Below are 23,260 nucleotides of genomic sequence, written 5' to 3'. Positions count from 1 at the left end.
AGACGAGACAGCATCAGGGGAAGACGCAGAAGCGCACGCACTAGCGAGCGACAGAAACAGTGAGAGGCAGGGATACGGAGACGAGAGCGCATCAGAAAGAGACGGAGGGAGAGACAGGGACAAGACTGGGAGAAAGACGACGAGAGACAGAGACACGCACACACAGCTAAAGAGAAAGTGCGCTGGCGAAAGAGACTCAGAGAGAAACTGAGATGGAGAAGCCGACCGAGGGTGGGAGGGCGAGACTGGAGCAACAGAAAGGAAGGTGAGAGGAGAACGACAGACTGGCAGAGACGGACAGACAGCGCGCACGTGCTAGCGAGGGACTGAGAAATAGGGACAGGCCACAGAGTGAGAGACAGGGGTGAGAGAGTCAGAGAAAACCGGTGAGATACACACACACGCGCACGAGATACAGGAAAAGTGCGCTAGTGAGAGACACTGGAGAGAAAGAGACAAATCGACACATGTAAACAGGCAGGGACGGAGCGCGCGCGCATGCGCTAGCAGGAGAGCTAGCGGAGAGATCTCCGGAGAGACCTCCAGAAAGACCCAAACTTCGAGATCCCCAGATAGTGTGGGAGACGCGCAGAGAACGCGCGCGCGCGCGCCAGCGGGACACAGGGGTGGGGGTCGGGGGGACTCGGAGACCCCCAGAGGGAGAGGCAGAGAGACCCAGAGTAAGAGAAGGATTCATAGAAACTGCCCGAACGCGGACTGGAGCCGCACGAGGGCCCCGGGGCCGGGCTCCTGCGGCGCCGCTGCCCGGCGCGGAAGCGCTCCCCTTCCTCCCCGGCAGGGGGACTAACCCAGCCCCGCGTGTTTCTTTCGTCCCCAGCCTAGGCGGTGAGTGTGGTCCGTGCGCCCCTTCGCCGCCCGCCGGTGCCCGCCCCGCGCCTGCACCTGCCTCCCGCCCGCCCCCGCTGCCGCCATGGCGTCCACCTGCACCAACAGCACGCGCGAAAACAACAGCAGCCACGCGTGCGTGCCCCTCTCCAAAATGCCCATCAGCCTGGCGCACGGCATCATCCGCTCGAGCGTCCTGCTCGTCTTCCTCACGGCCTCCTTCGTGGGCAACATAGTGCTGGCGCTCGTGCTGCAGCGCAAGCCGCAGCTGCTGCAGGTGACCAACCGCTTCATCTTTAACCTCCTCGTCACTGACCTGCTGCAGATTTCACTCGTGGCCCCCTGGGTGGTGGCCACCTCCGTGCCCTTTTTCTGGCCCCTCAACAGCCACTTCTGTACCGCCCTGGTTAGCCTCACTCACCTGTTCGCCTTTGCCAGCGTCAACACCATCGTCGTGGTGTCGGTGGATCGCTACCTGTCCATCATCCACCCTCTCTCCTACCCGGCCAAGATGACCCCGCGCCGGGGTTACATGCTCCTCTACGGCACCTGGATCGTGGCCATCCTGCAGAGCACACCCCCACTCTATGGCTGGGGCCAGGCTGCCTTTGACGAGCACAATGCCCTCTGCTCCATGATCTGGGGGGCCAGCCCCAGCTACACCATTCTCAGCGTTGTGTCCTTCGTCATCATCCCGCTGATTGTCATGATTGCCTGCTACTCTGTGGTGTTCGGTGCAGCCCGCCGGCAGCACGCTCTGCTCTACAACGTCAAGAGCCACAGCTTGGAGGTGCGAGCCAAGGACCACGTGGAGAATGAGGACGAAGAGGGAGAGAAAAAGGATGAGTTCCAGGGTGAGAGCGAGTTCCACGGCCAGGATGAAGGTGAGATCAAGGCCACGGAGGGCAGTGTGGAAGCCAAGGATGGCAGCAGGAAGGCCAAAGAAGGGAGCGTGGAGACCGGTGAGGGGAGCGTGGAGGCCAAGGGCAGTGAGGAGGTCAGAGAAAGCAGCTTGGTGGCCGGCGAAGGCAGCACCAAAATTCAGAGCAGCAAGAAGGCAGACAAGGGCCGCCTAGAGGTCACCCAGTGCAACATTGACTTGGGTGAAGACGACATGGAGTTTGGTGAGGATGACATCCATTTCAGCGAGGATGACATCGAGGCGGTGAACATCACAGAGAGTCTCCCAGTCAGTCGTCGAAACAGCACCAGCGACCCCCCTCTGCCCAGGTGCTACCAGTGCAAAGCTGCTAAAGTGATCTTCCTCATCATCTTCTCCTACGTGCTGTCCCTGGGGCCCTACTGCTTTCTAGCGGTTCTGGCCGTGTGGGTGGATGTCCAAACCAAGGTACCCCAGTGGGTGATCACCATAATTATCTGGCTTTTCTTCCTGCAGTGCTGCATCCACCCCTACATCTATGGCTACATGCACAAGACCATCAAGAAGGAGATCCAGGATATGCTGAAGAAGTTCTTCTGCAAGGAGAAGCCCCCCAAAGAAGACAGCCACCCAGACCTGCCCGGAACCGAAGCCGGCACCGAGGGTGGAACTGAAGGCAAGATCATCCCTTCTCATGATTCTGCCACTTCGCCTTGAAGTTGGTTCTAAGGTAAACCTTGAACTGTCCACAGAACACAGGAGCAGCTTTCTCTCAAATGGACCATCCACAATCGCATTAATGCCAACCCATACCATTCCAGGCAAAGGTTCTGCACACACCCTCTCACAACAAGGTAGATAAATATATGGAAGAGGTAGGAACTGGGGTCTTCCCTTAAAAGTGTGCCCCTGAAAGAATGGACTTGAGGATTCTGACTGAAATTCCTCCCCCCGAAAAAGCTATTAGGCTCTAAATTTCTTAAAGCAACAAGGGCTATCCATTTTGGACCCGTGCCTGGTATTCTGTCTGTCTCCCCAGAGCTACCATGTGTCAACTTTTGCTCTGGGGGAAAAGGAAGATGATACTGGTGAACTTAAGGACTTCTGAGCTCATGGGCAAGGGCTACGGCCCATGTTCAAGGGAAAGAAAAGCAATGGAGCAAGTCATTCATGGAGCCCAGGAAGCATGACCTGACTGACTGATCAACATATGAGACAAATTCTAGACTGAAGGGCCCCCAGAATCCGGTGCAAAGGCTATTACAGAATCTAAGGGCACCGTGTAGTTAAAAACCAAGAAGGTTTCTAGATCCTCTTAAAGGGATCCAGAAAAGTGGAAGAGGATAATAGGGCATGTTTGAAATGGAAAGCTAGTCCAAGGGAGAAGATAGAGAAATCACACACATCCGTGGGGCTAAACAGTTGACTTTTTTCTATAAAATCCTGGGTTTGTGCATGGGCTGAGACCAAAATTGTCTCATGCAAATGGAAAATTGTCAGGTGACACTAAACTATTTTCTGTCTCCTATTTGAATAATAGTGGGACAGAAATCATGCCACCATTTTCCAATTTTCCCTTTTGTGATCAAATTGAGATGCTCATAGGAATCCTCCAAATCACCTCCCTCAGTCACTTGTGTGTTTTCTTTTCCAAATAGGCCATTTTGGTCTATTTGGAAACAGTATTTCCAGGAAAAAAAAAAAAGAAATTCAACTAGGAGTGGCCAAAGTCCTACAAAACTCACACTGCCCATCAAGAATGATGTGCCCACTAGAAATCTCTTTTTTGTGTCCATGAGATCATAGACAAGACATATGATCTCCACATGGGGTGAAAGTAAGGCAGGATAAACGTTTTCCTTCCTCCAGGCACACCCATGCATCTTTTCCACCTGTGGCTCTCTCTAAAGCCTTTAAGCTCTCCGCAGATGTGGGAGAGAAGTATAGTCAGAAATGACAGAGAGAAAGGTTTCTCAATACCTGGCAAGCATCTGACCTATTCCAGACAATCGTAAATCAAAGCGTTCAGGTCAGACTTATCCTAATTATTGCTGTTGAAATATATCACTTTGGGAAAACCTTTACAATATCTAAATTATCCCTAGGGTCAGTACAGAGGAAGAGTTTTCAAATCCCAAACCCTGAAATCACTTTGGGTGGGAATATACTTGTTTATTTCTGAGGGCACAGACCATATCGACATGACCAAATGACACGGAACCAAAAAATGGTCAAAACGGTGTTTTTGATCCTCCTGAAGATCAAATTAAAGCAACTCTATGGTCAGTCATGTGTTCAAGCAGAAATCCAATGTTAATATGGGTGGAGGGAGAGGAAGGTTATTTCACTGAAAAAAATGGTTAATCAGGTGGTTGTATACAAAGATGGCCATATTCAGAGTTTAGTCTCATTCTTCTGTGATGACCATGTCTGTATTAGAACTCAAATTTCGTTCTTTTAAAAGCCAAGCTCACTTATATTTTATCTCTTCCTCCTGACAGATTCCAACATGAGCATCTCAAGGGGGAGAGGTAAACAGCAGTGTTTTGGGGCTGTGAATAAGTCTGCATGGGAATTTGGCATTGCCATGTTCAGAATTTAGGAAAGGAGCAGGGTAGACCCAAATAACATTGAGCTGACCCATCAGTTCGCTATATCCACGAAAATCGTATTGATTTCAACCCCGTTAATTTGGAACTTGTGGTTCAGACAAGACATGGGGGCTGAAGTTTACCTTTGCAAATCATTTATTTTTCTACCAAAACATATAAAGTGAATTAATAGTCATAAATTTATTATACCAGTTTATTGCCAAACTCTTGTATCGACCTGTCCTCAAAGGATATCTGGGTGAAGAAATGGCCCGTGTGACCAATCCTTCTATGCGGGGAGGGGTATTGCCTTGAAGATCTGTCATGGTCAAAGGAGTTCGAGGTTGCTATAGCCTGTCCTTTGAGTAGAAATGCTTACCTGGGTAGGAAACAGGATTTCAAACGTAAGTGTCTCCAAATATTTTGTTGAAACTGAACTTCTTGTTTTACTTTTAAAGCTCAACCCCTTCAAAGTGTATCAGAGAAAATTGTTTGCCAAAATCCCAAATCAAAATGGAAGCAGAACCTGCCCGAGTGTGGTAAGTTCGTGTAATGGCACACACAACATCCTCCAGGGCACCAAGACTCACCGATTTCCTTTTTCAAGTTCCTCTTTTCCCTATTTTAGTCGTTGTTAATTCTCATAGCAGATTGGATTTTTCAAAGGTGAAAACCTTTTGAAAATAGGGAACTGGAAAAGAGGACCTTTGAATTCAGAGCATTCCGCTTTGCTGACATGTTCTTCTTAATGAACAACAGGGACTCTAGTTAGCTTGGAGATAGCAACTGCTTCAAGTTTTATGCTGTTTTGAATAAAACACTATCAACTTAATGAGGTTTCACTGCACATACTGTTTTGTCATTTGAAAATCTGAAAGCACACACAAAAGTCATCATTAGCCTCACAGATCCTCATGTGCAATAGCTTTCCCTAAATGTTTTTAAAGGAGGTATTCTTTTGCCAAGGCCACTTCATATGCGCAGTAAAAATCCCATTAAAGTCCAGGAGCCAGACGAACCAGACTTTGAAATGATGTGGCTTCCAATTTAATGATTTCCTTAGTTAAGAATAATAGAGCCTCCAGTTTGCCAAGGAGTCGCAGGTGCTTTGACTAACACACCAATTTCAACAAGCTTGGGAAGGCAGAAATAAGGGGCAAGCCCCTGGCTTCTCTGACTTCTGTGACTGTGAGGGCCCATCTTCTTAAGGCACCACAAATACCAGCTGCCCGGAAGTCCCTACACTTCGGCCCCCCTGCCTACCTCCTGCCATCATGCCCACTGCCTTCACCTGCCTCACTCCCCCTGCCCCCCGCTGTGCTGGCCCTTCAGGAACACCCCGTGCTTGAGGCTCTGTGTGCTCACTCGCCCCTATTCATCCCCTGCCCACCCAGAGCTGACAGGTTCACAGGGACCCAGGGGCCCGTGGCAGCAGGGAAGGACCGAAGTGAGCGGTAGGACTAAAGGTGTTTTTCTGTCTCCTCCGCAACTCCAATCGAACTTAGAGATGAGGGGACACCTACTTCAAATTCAGCAGGTAAGGAAAAGTGTCATTTTATAATAGGAGGAGGTAGGCACCGCATACCAAAAAACACCCACTACAACACATCTTTGGGAGCACATTCAACCCTGTAGATACTGTCCAATTATTTCAGCAAAAAAAAGAAAAACACTAAAAAAAAATTTACCTATAAAATTGTAAGGTGCCTGATATTGCCTTATTATTCTAGGTAATTAACCAATTAAGCTAGGTAAAGTTACTTCAAAAGATGTTTTACATACTACCTGAAGAGTAATATACAAGATTAAACTGGCTTTCTTTCTTAGACTTTGCCAAAATGCTCTTAAAAATGTCTGAAATACACCATTTGGAAGACAAAAATTATGCCATCATCTGGTAATTTGAATGCTCCAAGATAAAACCCACAGAGGTTGTTGGGATAAAACAGAGAGTACCAATTTCAGCTAGTGGACTGTATTTTTTTCTCATAACTGCCTTCCCCCATATTTTGAGGAAAAAAATCAAAAGAAGTGTTTTCCCCTCATAATGTCTTTTTTATTGTATTCCTCTTTAAGACAAACCCTCGGGCTGTCAGGAGAGGCTTCTCTAAGCAAAATGTCTTTTCCCCCTAGAGCAGACAAAAGATTAAAGGAACAGTTGGCCGTGAGCCAGTTACCAAGATAAGAGAAAATCTGGTCAGTCATGGCTTTTAACCCTCTCAGTCCTTATCTGTGTCTCTCTCATTTTCTGTGGGCCAGACAGGTGCTCCTGGCCCCCTCAAAGCCCCTCCAAGCTTAGGCATGAGGAGACAGAAGCAGTGAACCACAAACAACAGATCATAGCCTAAAAGTCAAAAAGAAGAGAGGCTCTTGTCATAAATTCTTTCCAGTTACTTACAATCTCTTCCTCTACGGCAAAGGCCCAGCTTGCTTACAGCAGTCTTCTGCTAAAAGCAGCAAGACTGGCTGAAGGAAGAACTAGGAGAGCTAAAATCCACAGCTAAAGTTCACTGCTCTTTGGTAAGTAGAATAAGAATCCTCAAGGTAAATGGAGGTCACCAATGGGTGTCAAATGTTCCCATCACTGCCTCTCAAAGCTTGCATATCTCAAAGTATACACACCAAGGGGAAAACACAGTAACTTGTACACTCACAAGAGGTTTGCTATGGCCAAGGATTCGTTACTGGATCTCTCTTGTTCTAAAATACAGGCAAAAACAAGATTGGTTTTAGTTTGGTGCTTCAAAGTTGAGTGGATTCCCCCCTCCCTTCATCTGTGCTACAACTTTAATGTTAAAAATTCGGTATTTTTGTCTGTTTCAGTGGTGTATTCCTTTCTGTAGTAATTCTTCTAAATGTAAGCTATTACTGTATATAAAATATGTGTTCTTGGAGATAAGGTGCTAGATATTAGATTGTATGTGTCCATAGATAGTGTCACCCTCAAAATTGGGTAGTACGTACATGTAAAGTTAGTTAATAAAATGCATGCAGAATTCTATTTGTGACCCACACCTTGGTCAGTTTCTGAAGTAGAACATAGTATATTTGTGTTTAAAGTTTTCTTTTTAAAGTGTATACTGCAGGATGTATAAGAGGCTCCAAGGTGGGGTGGCGGGAAGTGGTGCCTTTCATTCCTTAAATCCCTGGTATAATATACGACAGGTGAGAACTTATTCTGGTACAGTTGGTCATTACTGTGACTTAATCGTCTTGGCCAAAGTCCTCGCTGGCAGTTCTCCACAACACGCTTGGCACTGGTACGCCTGTTTTCCATTCATTGTATAGAATGCGAAATCAAAAAAGACAATCCTTTCATCCTTAAAGAGCAAAGGCCCCAGGACAGGCTATTGGAGTCCTGTTAGCAGGATGGAAAGAATGATGTAGTCTCAAGATCCAACCAGTACCTGACTGTGAACTGACAGGGTTTGCATTGAGCAGATCTATATTGCGACCATCCCTGCCCTCCCAGAGCAGTACCAAAAACCAGAAAAAGGCTGCTCTGTTTTGTTTTGTTTTTTTTTCTTTGATCGGTTGCCTGAGAGATAAGAGAGCATAGATGGGTAAATAGATAAAGAAGTAGTGGGACTCCTCCGGGGGTCACAGCTAAGATGTTTGAGAATTACAATCGTATAGCAATGGCATTTGCATCAGACAAGAAAAGAGAACTATGAGATGAGTTTATTATATTTTAAGAATAAAAATATTAAAGCTGAAAGCTATACATATTGAATAATTTCTAAAACTGCCTTTAATACCAAATTTTATGTGCTGTTTTTGAGACTGAAAGCAGGAGGAAAATGCATTCAGTCAATAAACAGTTTTCTTTAGTATTTTAAATTTTGAATTTGAATTTTTCCTTTTCCTTATCAAAAAGTATTTGTAATTTAAAAGTGCCTTTTCAAAGGATTGCCAAACTACAATCCTGGGGCCAAGTTCCCACTGGCACAACTTACCTTCAGGTGCACAAAAGGGGTGGACTTAATCCTCCTCCCCCCCAGCAAGAAGAGAAACCCCTTCACACCCCAGTCAAATTCATACATCAATACTGTTACACGGGTCAGTAGTCTCGGACTCTCTGCCCAAGGACAAGGTTTCATATATTGGTTGGCTTTAATTGGATCCTTTCTAAAATGGTTACCGTGCATGTTCTTGCTGGACAGGAATAACGGACTCCTGCTTGGGGAATACAGAGAGATTGATGTTTGTGGTTTAACTAAATATTATTAAGTAATGTTTGTGTTTCTTAAATAGGTGCTGTTAATCTGTCCTTGGTATATTCTTCTTAAATATGCTGAATAAAGTCTAATTTTAATGTGTGTATCTGGTTATTATGCCAAGCTCCATGGAAAACACATAAGGGAGGAAGACACATAACTAGTTCTCTATCCCTTCTCTTTTGCTTGAACAGAGGAAACGGGGGAAACTAATTGTAGTACGCAGCAGAATGAAATAGATGGGCTCCAATGTTTCACATCGCACTATTCCAATATAAGGAATATGCAGTGGGAGGGGGGAGTCATCTTGAGGGGCTTGCTGGAAGAGGGGAATCTGCTGAGTCCTCTGGGAATGAAAAGGATTCCAAAGTGAGGGTGGTCAGGCTTGGAAAACAAACTTATGCTTACCAAAGGGGAAAGGTGGGAGGAGGGATAAATTAGGAGTTTGGGATTAATACACACTACTATGTATAAAATAGATAACTAATGGGGACCTACTGTATAGCACAAGGAACTCTACTCAGTATTCTGTAATAACCTATATGGGAAAAGAATCTGAAAAAGAATGGATACAGGTATATGTATAACTGATTCACTTTGCTGTACTCCTGAAACTAACACAACATTGTAAATCAACTATGCTCTCATACAAAATAACATTTAAAAAAAACAACAAAGTGAGGATGGGTGGGCAGAGTGGAAAAATGGGGCCAGGTGGTTTGCGGGGCTCCCAAATGCCAGCCTTAGTCTCAAGGCCATGGGGTTTGGGGGGTGGGGCTGAATAGGCTTTGTTTTAGGAAACAGTACTGCCCAGCACCTGGCTCACCCCCACTGGGCTCCTGGCCCTTACGTCTTGCTACTCACGACCAGGACACCTCCCTCGGCACAATTCAGCCACACCGACACCGTTGTCACCCCCCCATACACACAGAGTCCCGACTCACCAGGGTTTACACAACAAGAGGCAGGAGCATGTTCTCTCCAGCCCCAGTTTAAGAAACTGGCTCAGCCTCTAACACCAACCATGACATATGAAAACACAGGGCACAGATGAGATAAGCAAATATGTCTAAAACTTACGAGCCCACTAGTTCCTCTCAAGTCGATGTGCTTGACCTACTAGTAGCCCTTCTTCCCACAATCTCATCAGCAGTGGTACAAGGAGCTGCGCCCTCGTGCTTCCACGCTCGCTCGGAGGCTCAGGGAGCTATTCATCCCCGTTTCAATCAAAGGAAAGTGCTCTTCTCCATTTTTCACTCCAAAATCTAAATACTGACTTACGCGCTGTTATTTCGAGATGTTCAAAGATGGCTGCCGTGAGACCCGCCCGTGGTCGCCTTTAACCTTGGTTTATGAACAACGTCCAGGCGATGACCTTCTCGTGCTGCAGAAATACATTTACCATCTAGCAAACTACTACCGCCAGTGCAAGCAAGTGCGCTCGTGAGCTCCGATAAAACTATCAGGCAGCAGAGTCCCCCGAAGCTAGAACACTGCTTAGTGCACAGTATTTAGAGGAGAAGGGACCGGGTTCCAAGGTATCGCCCCAGAGCAGTTCCTCCTCTCAGGCAGGGTTTAGGGCTCGGCCTTCGATTCCGAGACTGAATGCAAGAGGGTTGAGAGGATCTGAAAATGCCACTGTCAAGAGACACCTTTGACCTTCTGTAGCCACTCCCTCCCCCCCCCTTCAGGTACGCTCCAGGCCCCAGTCACAACCCTGCTCCTTCCAATGCAGAGGAAGGCCTACTACTGCTTACTGAACTAGTTTCTTCTTCCCTGAGGCAACTAGTCAGCTCTTACTCCGTCTCCCACTCTCTCAGAATGCAACCCCCTGACCCTGTCCCTCCTCATTCCAGACTCCCCTTCAAGGGCAACACCACCTCTTTGCTCCCTGCACCCACCAACACGTATTCCTCAGCTTGAGGGCGGCTTTGAGAACGTTCATGAACTGAAGGGTATGTGTAGATAGTTTTCAAACGTTTACCTCAATAAGACCAATATTTATCAATAAAATTTATCACAGAACAATGTATGATTTTCACGACTGCTCCCCCAAAACTGCAAGCTCAAAGAATGCTTGCAATACAAATTCCCGACATTTGGGAAGTTGTGACGCTGGACTATTGTTGAGTAGAAGCAAAGAAATCCAAGAAAATTGACTCCAAAGATTTCGTATCTACACACAACTAAGTCACAATTGCACATTCTCAGCCTCCAAAGGCAGCAAACAAAAAAAGACAACAACCAGAAATGTGCAGATTTAATTGAGGAATAAGACAGCAGTATCTGGTATTCCATAAATTCTATATGCTAAACCAATGCATATTTTATAAGTGATCACCCAGATACAAAGGTGTAATATAGTTTGTACAATCAACTTAAATTGGAAAATTTCACATTTTACCTAAGAGTTATTTGACAGTAGTTCTGATGCTCTAAGCAGATGAAGAAGAAAAAAAGAAAAAAACTTCTCATCCAAAAAACCAGTCTACTCAACTTTAATTTTTTAAGGAAATGTGCTTCCTTTGTTCTAATTGCTTTAAATCAAACCCTTTTATGGTATTGTTTCAGGAAAATATTACTTAGAATGAACCTACCTCCCAACCTGTTTTTTTTTTTTGTCCATACAATCGTATTTTGTGTCATACAAACTGAGGCCGGACAATGAGTTTTTAAATTGATAGATATTAAAAACATGCAATTGGAAGCATACATATATATCTCTATAGATGTTCCTATAGATACAGATATATATTCAAAAGCAAGGGTGATGTGCCTGGAAGCCTCTGGGGACATTCTTTAATCCACTTTCACCACACTGTAGATTTTAGTAATAAAACAGAAGCAGGAAAAGAATCCAACTGTCCCTGAAACAAAATGAAAAATATCTTTGTTCACCAGACATTATAGAACATCAAAGTAGCTTTCTCAAAAACGCAAAGCATGTCCGTTTTGAGGTGGAGCACTCATTCTCTAAATCTCAAGACTCGGACTTTATCAAATAAAAATCACCAGGCTCTCTTGCTGAGCAAAGAGGATGCTCAGCAGGGCTGGAGGCAGTCACCTGGAAAAGGGTGAGAATCCATTTGATTGAACACTGCAGGTCTCTAACCAAAGCAAAGTAATAAAAATGAGTAACTTAAGTTCTCTATTTCAAAAAGGATCAAAAAAGTGCAAGGCTACTTTCTTTTTTTTTTTTAATAAATTTATTTATTAATTTTGGCCGCGTTGGGTCTTTGTTGCTGCGCGCGGGCTTTCTCTAGTTGCGGCGAGCGGGGGCTACTCTTCGTTGTGGTGCGCGGGCTTCTCATTGCGGTGGCTTCTCTTGTTGCGGAGCACGGGCTCTAGGCGTGCAGGATTCAGTAGTTGTGGCTCACTGGCTTCAGTAGTTGTGGCTCGCAAGCTCTAGAGCGCAGGCTCAGTAGTTGTGGCGCACGGGCTTAGTTTCTCCGCGGCATGTGTGATCTTCCCGGACCAAGGCTCGAACCCGTGTCCCCTGCATTGGCAGGCGGATTCTTAACCACTGCGCCACCAGGGAAGCCCCCAAGGCTACTTTCTAACACAATAAACTTTGTACAACTTGCTTCAATTTTAGAAAATGTAAATAACCATTATCTACGTAGCAAAAGCAGGAATAATCTATTTACTTACATACTCAGAGAATATATTAGTTTTCTAAATCAAAGTTTTGCATTATTAAGCTTGAGAAACAGCCCATCTCTGGGGACTTATCCTAAAGAAATGGTCCCATAGAAGAAAAAAAATTACATGCAAAAGGTGTTCATAATACTGACTTATAACATTGAAAAGTCACAAACAAACCAAATGCCCCCAAATAGATGACTACCTAAACGATGGACTAAGATGAAATAAGATAGGCATCAAAAATGACAAATATAAAGCCATATAAAGCAGCATGGGGCAATATTTATAATATGGTGTTAGGTGAAAAAAGCCAGATCTTAAAGAACTCCCAGGCATCACACCTATGAGAACACTGCATAAGCCTAAACCTGTCGACTACAGCAGAGCATGAACAAAAGAAGATACCTTTATATTTTAGGGTGACATGATTATGGACAAATTTTTCTTTAACATAGAATTCCATTGATGTTCATACTATAAAAATAAATCTTCAGATGACATTAAGGTCTAATGACTTAATTGAAGAAAACTCTAATAAGATTTCCAAATCCCATAGTCTAAATGGGGCACCCTAAGACAATTCAATCATCTAAGAAAACATCTTAATAACAAGATCACAGAAAGCTTTAGGCAGGGTTTGTTACCTTTTTCTATGCCGATTTCTAAATTTATCAATAGAATAACTTTCCATCCTATATACCATCATGCCACTTCCCTCCCATCCTACAAAGCTCCTTGTCAGGAGTCAGTATGGTACAGTGATAAGACCATGGGCTCTGGAGGGACACAAATCTCCTCTGTTGGTTACTTGTTGATCTTGGGCAAGTGACAGTTTTGCCAAGCCTCAGTTTTCTCAGCTGAAAAATGGGGATGATAATACCTATTCCTACTTTTGGCTTCCTTTTTTGAATCCAACAACTTCAAAGGTTCAGGTGCATAGCTAACATATGTCTCTGAATCTAAAACACTCCTGATTTCAATTTGCTGCATATTATTCCCATAAATTATTAAAGATGTCTACGAATTCTCAACTTTTTGATGCTCTATTTAAAGTACCAAATTGTCTCCTACCCGAAAAACAAAAATCCATCAACCCTCACATTGTTCTGATAGTTGGCTGAGCTAAAGAATCTGGACTCTGGAGTTAGGCAGACATTAGCTGTATGATGTAGAGCAAGATACCTCTCTCCTCCGTGCCTCATAAGTGAAAGGAATCATATCCCCACCCAGCTAACAGGCTTGACCTGACAATAAAAGGATAAAATACATTAGAGGCACCCAAGAAATGATAGCTGTCACTGATGTTCTGATCTGGGGCTTGAAAAATATGTTCACATGGGATTTATTTGACTAGTGTGGAAGTCCTCAACATCACCTGTAGCTTGGAATCACCGGGGGAGATTTAACAAATAGTATTGCCTGGGTCAATCCCCCCAGCTATGCTGATTTAATTGATCTGGGATGCAGCCTGAGTGTCAAGAGTTTTTAAATCTCCCCGGGTCCTAACAGGCAACCACGGTTCAGAACCTCTGGGCTAGCCTGTCTTCCTTCCTTAAGTATGAAGAGAGGTGTGGAAATTTCTCTCCTAAGGGCCACTGTACCACACAAGTTAAAAGCAACGTAAAGGATCTGGAGAAATTAAAATATTTTTTTCTACAGCTCAATTGCTGGTACTACAACTTGAGGGTAGAAAAAGGGAGATGGGACAAAAAGGGAGAAAATTATCACTTTGGTGTCTTTGCCTACTTTTGCCTCGGGACAGAGAAAGTACTAAACCAATACTAGAAGTGTCCTAGTTTCTTTCTAAACCTCATAACCTTTTTTCATTAGGTGGAGTGATACATAACAAAAGGACAATCCAACCACAGGATCTTGAATGAGGCAGTCCAAGACAAGCAGAGAAACCCGTTTTCCCCCTGTCCTTTCTCTAATTGCAATTCTATAATGAAAAAAATTCACAGTCTGATCTAGAACTGGCATCCAATACACATTTCCTCCAGGGCTTTCCCAAAGTAGTCATGCGCATTTGAAAAAGAAGAAACTAGCTAAACAAAACATTTTGAAAGTCTATCACATTCTATGCAGTATAAACAAACCTTTAAAGAGGCTTTCCACAGTCACTTTGGGGACTAAATTCCAATATACATTAATTTGAGAATTGGCAGCTGTGAATAAGACACACGCAGAAAAGATTTTCCTAAAACTGGAATTAAAGCCATTGCACAGAGGAATAAAGAGAAAGTGTGTTTGGAGGAAAGGGTCTCGGGGACCTTGATTCTCCTCAGCCACATTTGATTCAGTATTCAGTAAGCACTTTATCTGGGCCTGGCACTTGCCAGGTAATGTAAAGGATAGAAAAGGGGGCTCTGGTGGGGAACAATGTCAGTGGCTGCACAACATATCACTATTTATACAGAGGTCACAGTCCGAGACTTGGAAAGGACCCCTAACCCCTTGTCTTTCTCCCCTTGTCTTTTTTCCACATCTTATCAGTCACCAAGACCTGCCAATTCCAACGTGGAATTTTTTTTTGAAGTGCAAATATTTTATTTACATGCTTATTTAAATACTTCTTTTCCTCAACTAAATACTTACTGTGATAACAGAATACAATTGCTTTCCCCCTCTCAGTTGGTAACCTGTGAAATTTTTTGTTTTGGTGTTTACATACATAGGAAAACATCTTTATAACAAGTTTTAGAATTAAAGAGGAGACTGAGATTCAATAACACTGCCATAGCCATTAAAAGTGCCAGCAAATGGATGAAAATATTACCGGAATTCATATTACATATTAAACCACATTTTTTCACGTGCACGTTATTGTTAGGATTGGAAGAAAGTGGTGTTATTTACTGCAGAAACTCTTAATAGATACAATTTAATATAATGTATAAACATATTTTATACTCATTCTTGCATAATTGTATAATTTGTTATGAAAATAAAAATCAGAGATGGTAAATGTAGTTTTCACTGATTCCTTGACTGTTTATGTTTCCTTTCCGAGCTCGATGCTCTATCATTTATAAATTAATGTTTTCTGTGATCTTTTCTCTAAAAACTTTATTATCACTTCCAGAACATAATTGGCATTGATTTTTTTTTTATGGGAATCTTCTGAATCCATCCCCTCCATCCATCTGTCCATCTCCGTAGCCATTGGGTCTTAAGTCACACTCTCTTCATCTCTCATCTAGAAAACTGTCTCCTGGCTTGTCTTCACCTCCAGTATCCCTCTTGAATCCATTCTCTGTCAGAGTGATTGTGATATTTCCAAAACACAAGTTTGATTGCCAGGTCCCTACTTACAAACCTTTAATAGCTTCCCATAGCAAAAGTACTTAAACCCCGGAGGGTATCAGAAACCTTTTAAGCTGTTAAAAATACAGATCAGCAAAGATTCTGATTCAGGGGCTTTGGGATAGGCGCTGGGCATCAGATTTATTGGTTTTAGTTAGTTTTAAATAATTTCCACAAGTGAATGTAAGGCACACCTAAGTTTGAAAATGACGACTATATATGATAAAAATTCCAACTCCTTAGTGTCAGCACACAAGGCCCTCCAGGATCAGACCCTGGCCCGCCTCTTTAGGCCTTGTTCCTGCCGCTTGATGCCTTAAATTTTAAACTCTCCAACCCCAAATTACCTAAAGATCTCTGTGCTTTCACAAAACTCCAGGTTAACTCTATTAGGCTCCTTACCACGATGCATGGAAACGATCTGTTTGGAGGTCTTCTCTCTCCAGATGATAGCCTTGAGGCTAGGGGTGAAGTCTTACTCAATTTTGTACCCCCAGTGCATAGCATAGTGTTGGGCACATTGTAGGTGGACAAGTGTCTCTTAAACTGAACTGTTTAAATTAACTGCTTAGCAATGTAAGCTCCATGAGGATAGGGATTTTGATCACTGCTAAAGCCCCAGCCTCTAGGGCAGTGCATGACATACAGCAGGTGTTCAATATATACTTCTTGAATGAATGCATGAATGAATGATGAATAGATGGCAGGAACTGGGAGAGGGCATCATAGAGAAGGTGCTATAAAGCTGGATTCAGAGGCATTTGAGGATGGGAGACAGCTATTCCAGATAGAGGGGAAAGTACCCATGAAGGCCTGAAACAACTAAAACCCTGGCAGTTTTAAGGAAGAGTGAGAACCATGGCAGAGGGTTTGGAACATTAAGGGTGAGTGATCAGAAAATTAAGGGAATATTAAAAAGAGCATATAGGAGAAAAGACCGCAAAAGTAGGTGGGGGCCAGATAACGAATGATAAGTTAAGAACTTTGGATTTGATACCATCGGCAACTGGGAACCAGCAAAGATTCATAAGCCAGAGAGTGAGATGAACAAATTTGTTCATGACCAAGACAATGACAATGACAATGATGATAATAATAATGATAATAGCTGATATCTACTAAATATTTATTATATGCCTGGCTCCAAGTTAAGTGTTTCACCTGTGTGATCACTCTGAGATAGGTGCTATTATGTTCTATAAAGAAATGGAGGCTCAGAGAAGTAAAGTGACTTGCCTTACAACACACAGCCAATAAGCAGTACAGCTGGGACTCAAAGTCAATTCTGCCCTGAGTGTTCTAGGGTGGAGATAATCAATACGGGCTGAGATGACCAAGAACTGCTTTGTACAGAAAAATACCTCAAAGAATAAGCAGCAGTTGGACAGGAAAAGCTTGAGGATGGGGGTAAGAAATCAACTCAGGTATGAGACGCCAGAGAACATAAAATGCACAAAACAAGAATGCCAGAGAATGCAGCTTTTGCTTACCTCTGGGGAAAAGGAATACTTCCCTTCCTTTGAAATTTTTTAGTATGATGCTCAAAACTAGAAGAATACTGGCTACCACAGGGCCCAGGGTTAGAATAGGTCTGTAACTACTTGCACTGGGAAAAATGATAAGACCCTGAGGTTTTTAATATCCTTGAGAATAGAGAACACTCTGTCCTGTAATTCCTACAGCACCTGGCACTTTGGTCCATAAATATAAGCTGAAATCAAAATGAGCTGGAATTAAAGAAGTAATGGAATTATCCCAGAGGTTACACTGGCCTTGACTCCCTCTATCCTAGAATAACGTGGAAAAATTGGAAGGATGTGCCTCTATTTTCTTTAAAGAAGGGCTGGAAGGGTTGAAGGGGCATGGAAAAGACTTGGGAGAGTCTCTTCTCATCATCTATTCCTGAGGGCGATACTTCATTGCTTTACATGCACCTGCTCAAATAGAGGCCCACAGAGCAGATTCCGCAGGCATCCTTTGGTGATTGGTTTAGCCTCACCTCAAAGAAAGTACCTCTTTCTTAAGGAGGACATAGAGAGTTGTGTTTAAGAGAATGAACTTTAGAGTCAGACCAACCTGGGTTTGAATGAATCATAGCTCCCACACTTACTAGCTGAGCGACCTTGAACAAGTCACTTAATCTCTCTGAGCCTCAGTTTCCTCATACATGCAATGGGAATAACATGACCTACACCTCATAATAATCAGACAATTAGGTGAAAATTAAGTGAGATAAATGTATGTTTCCATATTCCCTATTAGCACATTGCCAAGCCCATAAAAGTAGTTTAGTAAATATTTGTTGGTTGGTTAACAATTAGCATTAATACATCTTTATCTCTTTTTGATCTTTTGTCCTTTAGAATTGAAATTTTTAATAAGACAGAGACAACTTGGTATAATAAAGCACAAAAGGCCCACTACAGCTAACATTTGTGTGTTAAGATAATTGGACTTTTCCTTCAATACAGTGTATTTCATCTTGCACTGTGTGAGAACATTCTTCACTTTAGTGATACAATATTATACGGTAGACACTCTCAAAATATATTGAACTTCATTCGCTTCTTTTAGTGAATAAAAGTATATTCAAAGCGTAGACAGTGAGAAAGCCAACAGAAAAGCACTCTGCACCCGGCTGATACTTCTTCTGGGTCGTAGAAACTCTTTGCATCACACTGGCTTCAATCACTGCACAGTGATTGGTGGTTCAGAGTCTCAGACTCTAAACATGTTCTCTTGAGATGAACAAAACTATATTTTGAAAATAGCATTAACTCCCAAGTAAAAGTGAGGTCCAAAAACAGTTCACTCTAGACCAGATTTCTTAACAGCAGTACTATTAACATTTTGGGCCAGATAATTCTTCGTTGTTCAGGGCTGGTCTGTGCATCATAAGATGTTCAGCAGCATCCCTAGCCTCTACCCACTAGATGTCATTAGCATCCTCCCAGTCATGACAATCAAAAATGTCTCCAGATATTGCTAAATGTCCTATATGGGACAAATTTGTCCCTGGTTGAGAACCACTGCTCAGGAATAAAAAACTGTGGCTGAATGCAAACATTTATATAAAATATTTAATTTACTACCCAATGGCAATGCAGCCAGGATTTATATTAAACCATAAACTCCATTATTATAATAGAACATAGCATTTAAACACAAAGAGAAGGAATCTTAAGTGTTAGATCTTAATTGGTTATTGTGATCTTATGTCTATTACATCAAACTAGAGATACATTATTTCGATTAATTTTCTTAAGACTTTAATGCATTTGTTGATATCGAAAACAAAACTTGATGCAAATAAAAAATCACTAACTATCCTCCAATCAAGATCAAGTATCCATACGTGTGCCAACCATGAACATCCATTAGAGATCTGAGTAAAGTGATCAAATTAGAAGAGATCACAGCCTACTTGGTCATGCACAGACTTAGTTTCTTTAATAGCCAGTTTCTTAACAGCTGGTTAAACTAGTTATATTAAAACCAGTTAGGATTTTGGGCAAGTCACCGAACTTTAACTGAAATTTATCTTTGTCTCTACAATACCAGGTTTCCCTCCTGGTACCCTTTGGTGACATTATTGGTATATTGTGGCTTATCCTTCTTCTTCCTGTTCTTTGAATCCTATTTCAAAATGTTATTTACACATCTGTTAGTGTGCTATGAACTGAAAATTGGGTAGAGGAACACCAGCCACAATGTACATCACTTCCTTTGCCTCAAAAAATGAGAGGAAGAAAACAATGGGGTGTCATTTTAGACATACTGAGTTAACAAAAAAGAAAACCACTTTTTCAGGGTTTTTTGGTTATTGTTTCCTTAAAAATAATATTCAATGCCAGCCAAGGTTGTAGAGAAACCGATACAATACTGCTGATGGCAGAAAAACATAAAGAGCCATAAAAATATTTATGCTTTTTGACCCTGTCATCCCATTACACAGACTATCCTAAGGAAATAATCCAAAATGGCGGGGATTCAACAGTGAGGAAACAGTTAAGTAATCTGCCCAATAGATTAAACAGCCATAAAAATGGCAAATATAAAGGATATGTAGAAACATACTCAATATTGAAAAGTGACAGCTATGAAGTCTTCTACTTCCATTGTGATGCCATGGATGAATTCAAATACCAAAGAGAAATGTGGTGACCACAAGGAACGGCTTTGGATGAATGCATAATTATTCTAAATTAGTGTGAAACTCTTCAGCATTTTTTACATGAGTGGATATTGCTAATTTTAAAGTTCTCATTTAAAAAAAATCACTCTCAGAAAGATTTGCCTACAGCAAGAAAGAGTAATCAGCAATTAAGAACTATACTTTTGTGTACATCTATACTCTTAAGACTAATTGTTTAATTAAGAATGTCTTCCTCAAAAGTGAAACACCATGAACAGAGGCAATAAGCCTTGCTTCCTGCTGTGAACCTCAAAATGTAACGATGAAATGTAAAGAGATGCCATTTAAGAGTCTTACGCAGAGAGGGCTTCTTAAAGAACAGTTCTAGAAAACTGATGTCAAAAGCACACTTCATGATTTTACTAATTTTTTTCCTGATATGAACAATAACCAGGATTTACTTTGGAGGTTTCTCCTACCCATGATTTAATTTAAAAATAGATATGGAGATCTCTTTTTCTCTCTCTCTCCCCCCATATGAAAAATAATTTGCTCTGATTCATGATGATGACATAGGAAGGTCCTGAACTCACTTCCTCTCATAGACACCCCAAATCTACAGCAATATATGGAACAAATTCCTCTGAAAAAACCTGTCACAGAGACCTCTTCACATGGGGCAAATGAGAGGGAAACCACATCGAAGGGTATAGGAAAGGCTGAGACACAATCTCACCATAAACCCCAAACCCGGCATGGTGACGCACATTCCGAAGGGAACTCAAGACCTGGAGCTTCTTTCTGAGGAGCAAAGCGTTCATATCCTATATGGAGCACTCCACCCTTTAAGATTGGCACCTGAGAAATAAACCCCCCAAACATCTGGTTTTGAAAAACAACAGGGCTTGCACCCATGAGACCCAAGGGGCTGATACAAAGTGAGGTTTGGCTCTTAAGGGCCCACACAAAATCTCCAAAATATACAAACAGCTCACGCAGCTGAATATCAAAAAAAACAACCCAGTCAAAAAATGGGCAGAAGATCTAAATAGTCATTTCTCCAAAGAAGACATACAGATGGTTAAAAAGCACATGAAAAGATGCTCAACATCACTAATTATTAGAGAAATGAAAATCAAAACTACAAAGAAGAATCACCTCACACCAGTCAGAATGACCATCATCAAAAAGTTTACAAACAAGAAATGCTGGAAGTGGGAAGCAGCCGCATAGCACAGGGAGATCAGCTCGGTGCTTTGTGACCACCTAGAGGGGTGGGATAGGGAGGGTGGGAGGGAGGGAGATGCAAGAGGGATGAGATATGGGAACATATGTATATGTATAACTGATTCACTTTGTTATAAAGCAGAAGCTAACACACCATTGTAAAGCAATTATACTTCAATAACGATGTTTAAAAAAAAAAAAGAAATGCTGGAGAGGGTGTGGAGAAAAGGGAACCCACTTATGCTGTTGGTGGGAATGTAAACTGGTGCAGCCACTATGGAGAACAATATGGAGGTTCCTTAAAAAGCTAAAAATAGAGCTACCATATGATCCAGCAATCCCACTCCTGGGCATATATCCAGAGAAAACCATAATTTTTAAAGATACATATACCCCAATGTTCATTGCAGCACTATTTACGATAGCCAGGACATGGAAACAACCCAGGTGCCCATCAACAGATGAATGGATAAAGAAGATGTGGCACATATATACAATGGAATATTACTCAGCGATAAAAAAGAATGAAATAATACCATTTGCAGCAACATGGAGGGACCTAGAGATTGTCATACTGAGGGAAGTAAGTCAGACACAGAAAGACAAATATCATATGATATCACTTATATGTGAAATCTAAAAAAAAAGTGTACAAATAAACTTATCTACAAAACAGAAATAGAGTCACAGATGTAGAAAATAAACTTATGGTTACCAGGGGGTAAGGGGGGGAGGGATAAATTGGAAGATTGGGATTGACATATACACACTACTATATAAAATAGGTAACAAATAAGGACCTATTTTTTAGCACAGGGAACTCTACTCAATACTCTGTAATGGCCTATATGGGAATAGAATCTAAAAAAAAAAGAGAGGATATATGTATATGTATAACTGATTCACTTTACTATACAGCAGAAACTAACACAACATCGTAAATCAACTATACTCCACTAAAAAAATTTTTTTAAAAAAAGGGCCCACACGCAGACTCACCGGCTCCAGGGCACAGAACAGAAGCAGCCTTTTGAAAGGCACCCAGACTTGATGTGAAAGACTCATTTGCTAATTTTAAAGCGTTGGTCTGAAGGGCTGGGGCCTGCTGGGATACTCTCAGGGACAGAGGCTGGTGGGTGCCATCTTCTGCTCTCCCTATGCCTACCTAAACTAGCTGGTACCATTTTTCTTCTTTTATTTTTTCCTTTCTTTGCAGCGGGTGTCATCTTTATGCTTCAGCCAGTGGGCACCATCTTCCTCCAAATCCCTCTGCCTTGCTAAAGCCAGCAGGTACCATCTCCCTCACCTCTTATTTTATTTCCCATTTTCCTTTCTCTTCTTTTTTTCTTTTTCTTTTACTTTCATTTTTTTCTTCTTTTTTCCTTTTTTTTCTGTGGGTGCCATCTTTGCACTTCCCCTTTGCCTTGCTCCAGTCAGTGGGTGCCCTCTTCATGCTCTCCCCTGGCCATACTCCAGAGTGCTGTATCTCCCAGAGGGGAGCTTCTACACACATCTGGCACCCCAGTTGTTACATATGGTGCCCTGATTTTTGCAGCTGCGGCCAGGGGACACCTCTGCATTGCCCGGCTCTGGTGGGCAGTGGGGCTTATGCCCACACGTCCCACAGGACTGTAACCAATGGAGAAAGAGTTCGTAAATGGCTTCCACCCCCCCCCCGCCCCCCCCCCCCCCCCCGGGCCCAGCAAGAGGCAACACACCCAGGGGCTCCTATTACCTTATCATCATAGCTTCAGCCTGAGGGGCAGGCTTCTAATTAAGTCCACATCTTAGGGCTGACTGTAAACCTTCCCTGAGACTTTGGAGGATGGGAACTCTTATATGAGTCTGGTGCCCCAGTTTTTACATTTAGTGCCCTGGTTTTTGCAGCTGCCTCCCAGGGATAACCCTTGATCGCCTGGCTCTGGTGGCCAGGAGGGCTGGTGTTCCTGGGTCCCATGGGACAGTAACAATTGGAAAGACAGTCCTTGGCAACTACCACCCCCAGGGCACTACACAGACAGCAGACTGAAAGACCTCCACAGGCGTTTTGTGAAGGACGCCTACTTGCTAGTCCTAAGTCTTCGGCCTTAGGGGCAGGCGTTAGGTTTGGCACACATCTGGAAGCTATGGAGCTGCTCTCAGGGAATGTATGCTGAGGAACATCACCTTTGCACTCTCCCTCTACCTTGCTACAGCTCACCAGTGCCTCCCAGAAAGGAGCTTATACACTCATCTGGAGCCCTGATTTTTGAGACTGCTGCCCAGCAGACACCTCCAGATCACCTGGTTCTGGGAGCCAGTGGGGTTTACACTTGCAGTTCCACAGAAGATATATGTGTATTCTTTAAAAGCTGCTGCCTGAGGGTCTGACTTTCAATCAGTCTGAATCTCGGTGCTGACCGAGATCCTCCCCTTT

At 42.9% G+C, this 23,260-nt stretch overlaps 2 protein-coding genes across 2 annotated transcripts in view; one reads left to right on the top strand and one right to left on the bottom strand.

Annotated features, from left to right (window-relative positions):
* The first annotated feature begins 931 nt into the window (after positions 1–931).
* On the top strand, positions 932–2,443 carry GPR101 (G protein-coupled receptor 101). Its single transcript, XM_061179281.1, has one exon. The coding sequence runs from the start codon at positions 932–934 to the stop codon at positions 2,441–2,443; it is 1,512 nt and encodes a 503-aa protein (XP_061035264.1).
* Positions 2,444–10,109: 7,666 nt separating this feature from the next.
* Positions 10,110–23,260, bottom strand: part of LOC133081912 (transmembrane 9 superfamily member 2-like) — a 111,350-nt gene continuing 98,199 nt past the window's right edge. Inside the window, 1 exon segment of the mRNA XM_061178226.1 lies at positions 10,110–10,135. Coding sequence (XP_061034209.1) covers positions 10,110–10,135 — 26 coding nt within the window.

This window comes from Eubalaena glacialis, chromosome X (genome assembly GCF_028564815.1).
Source record: "Eubalaena glacialis isolate mEubGla1 chromosome X, mEubGla1.1.hap2.+ XY, whole genome shotgun sequence".
Classification (NCBI taxonomy): Eukaryota; Metazoa; Chordata; class Mammalia; order Artiodactyla; family Balaenidae; genus Eubalaena; species Eubalaena glacialis.
This window is presented reverse-complemented; position numbering and strand designations above follow the sequence as displayed.

Excerpts from the sequence above, each read along its gene's own strand:
- GPR101 (XM_061179281.1), top strand. The coding sequence starts at position 932 with ATGGCGTCCACCTGCACCAACAGCACGCGCGAAAACAACAGCAGCCAC.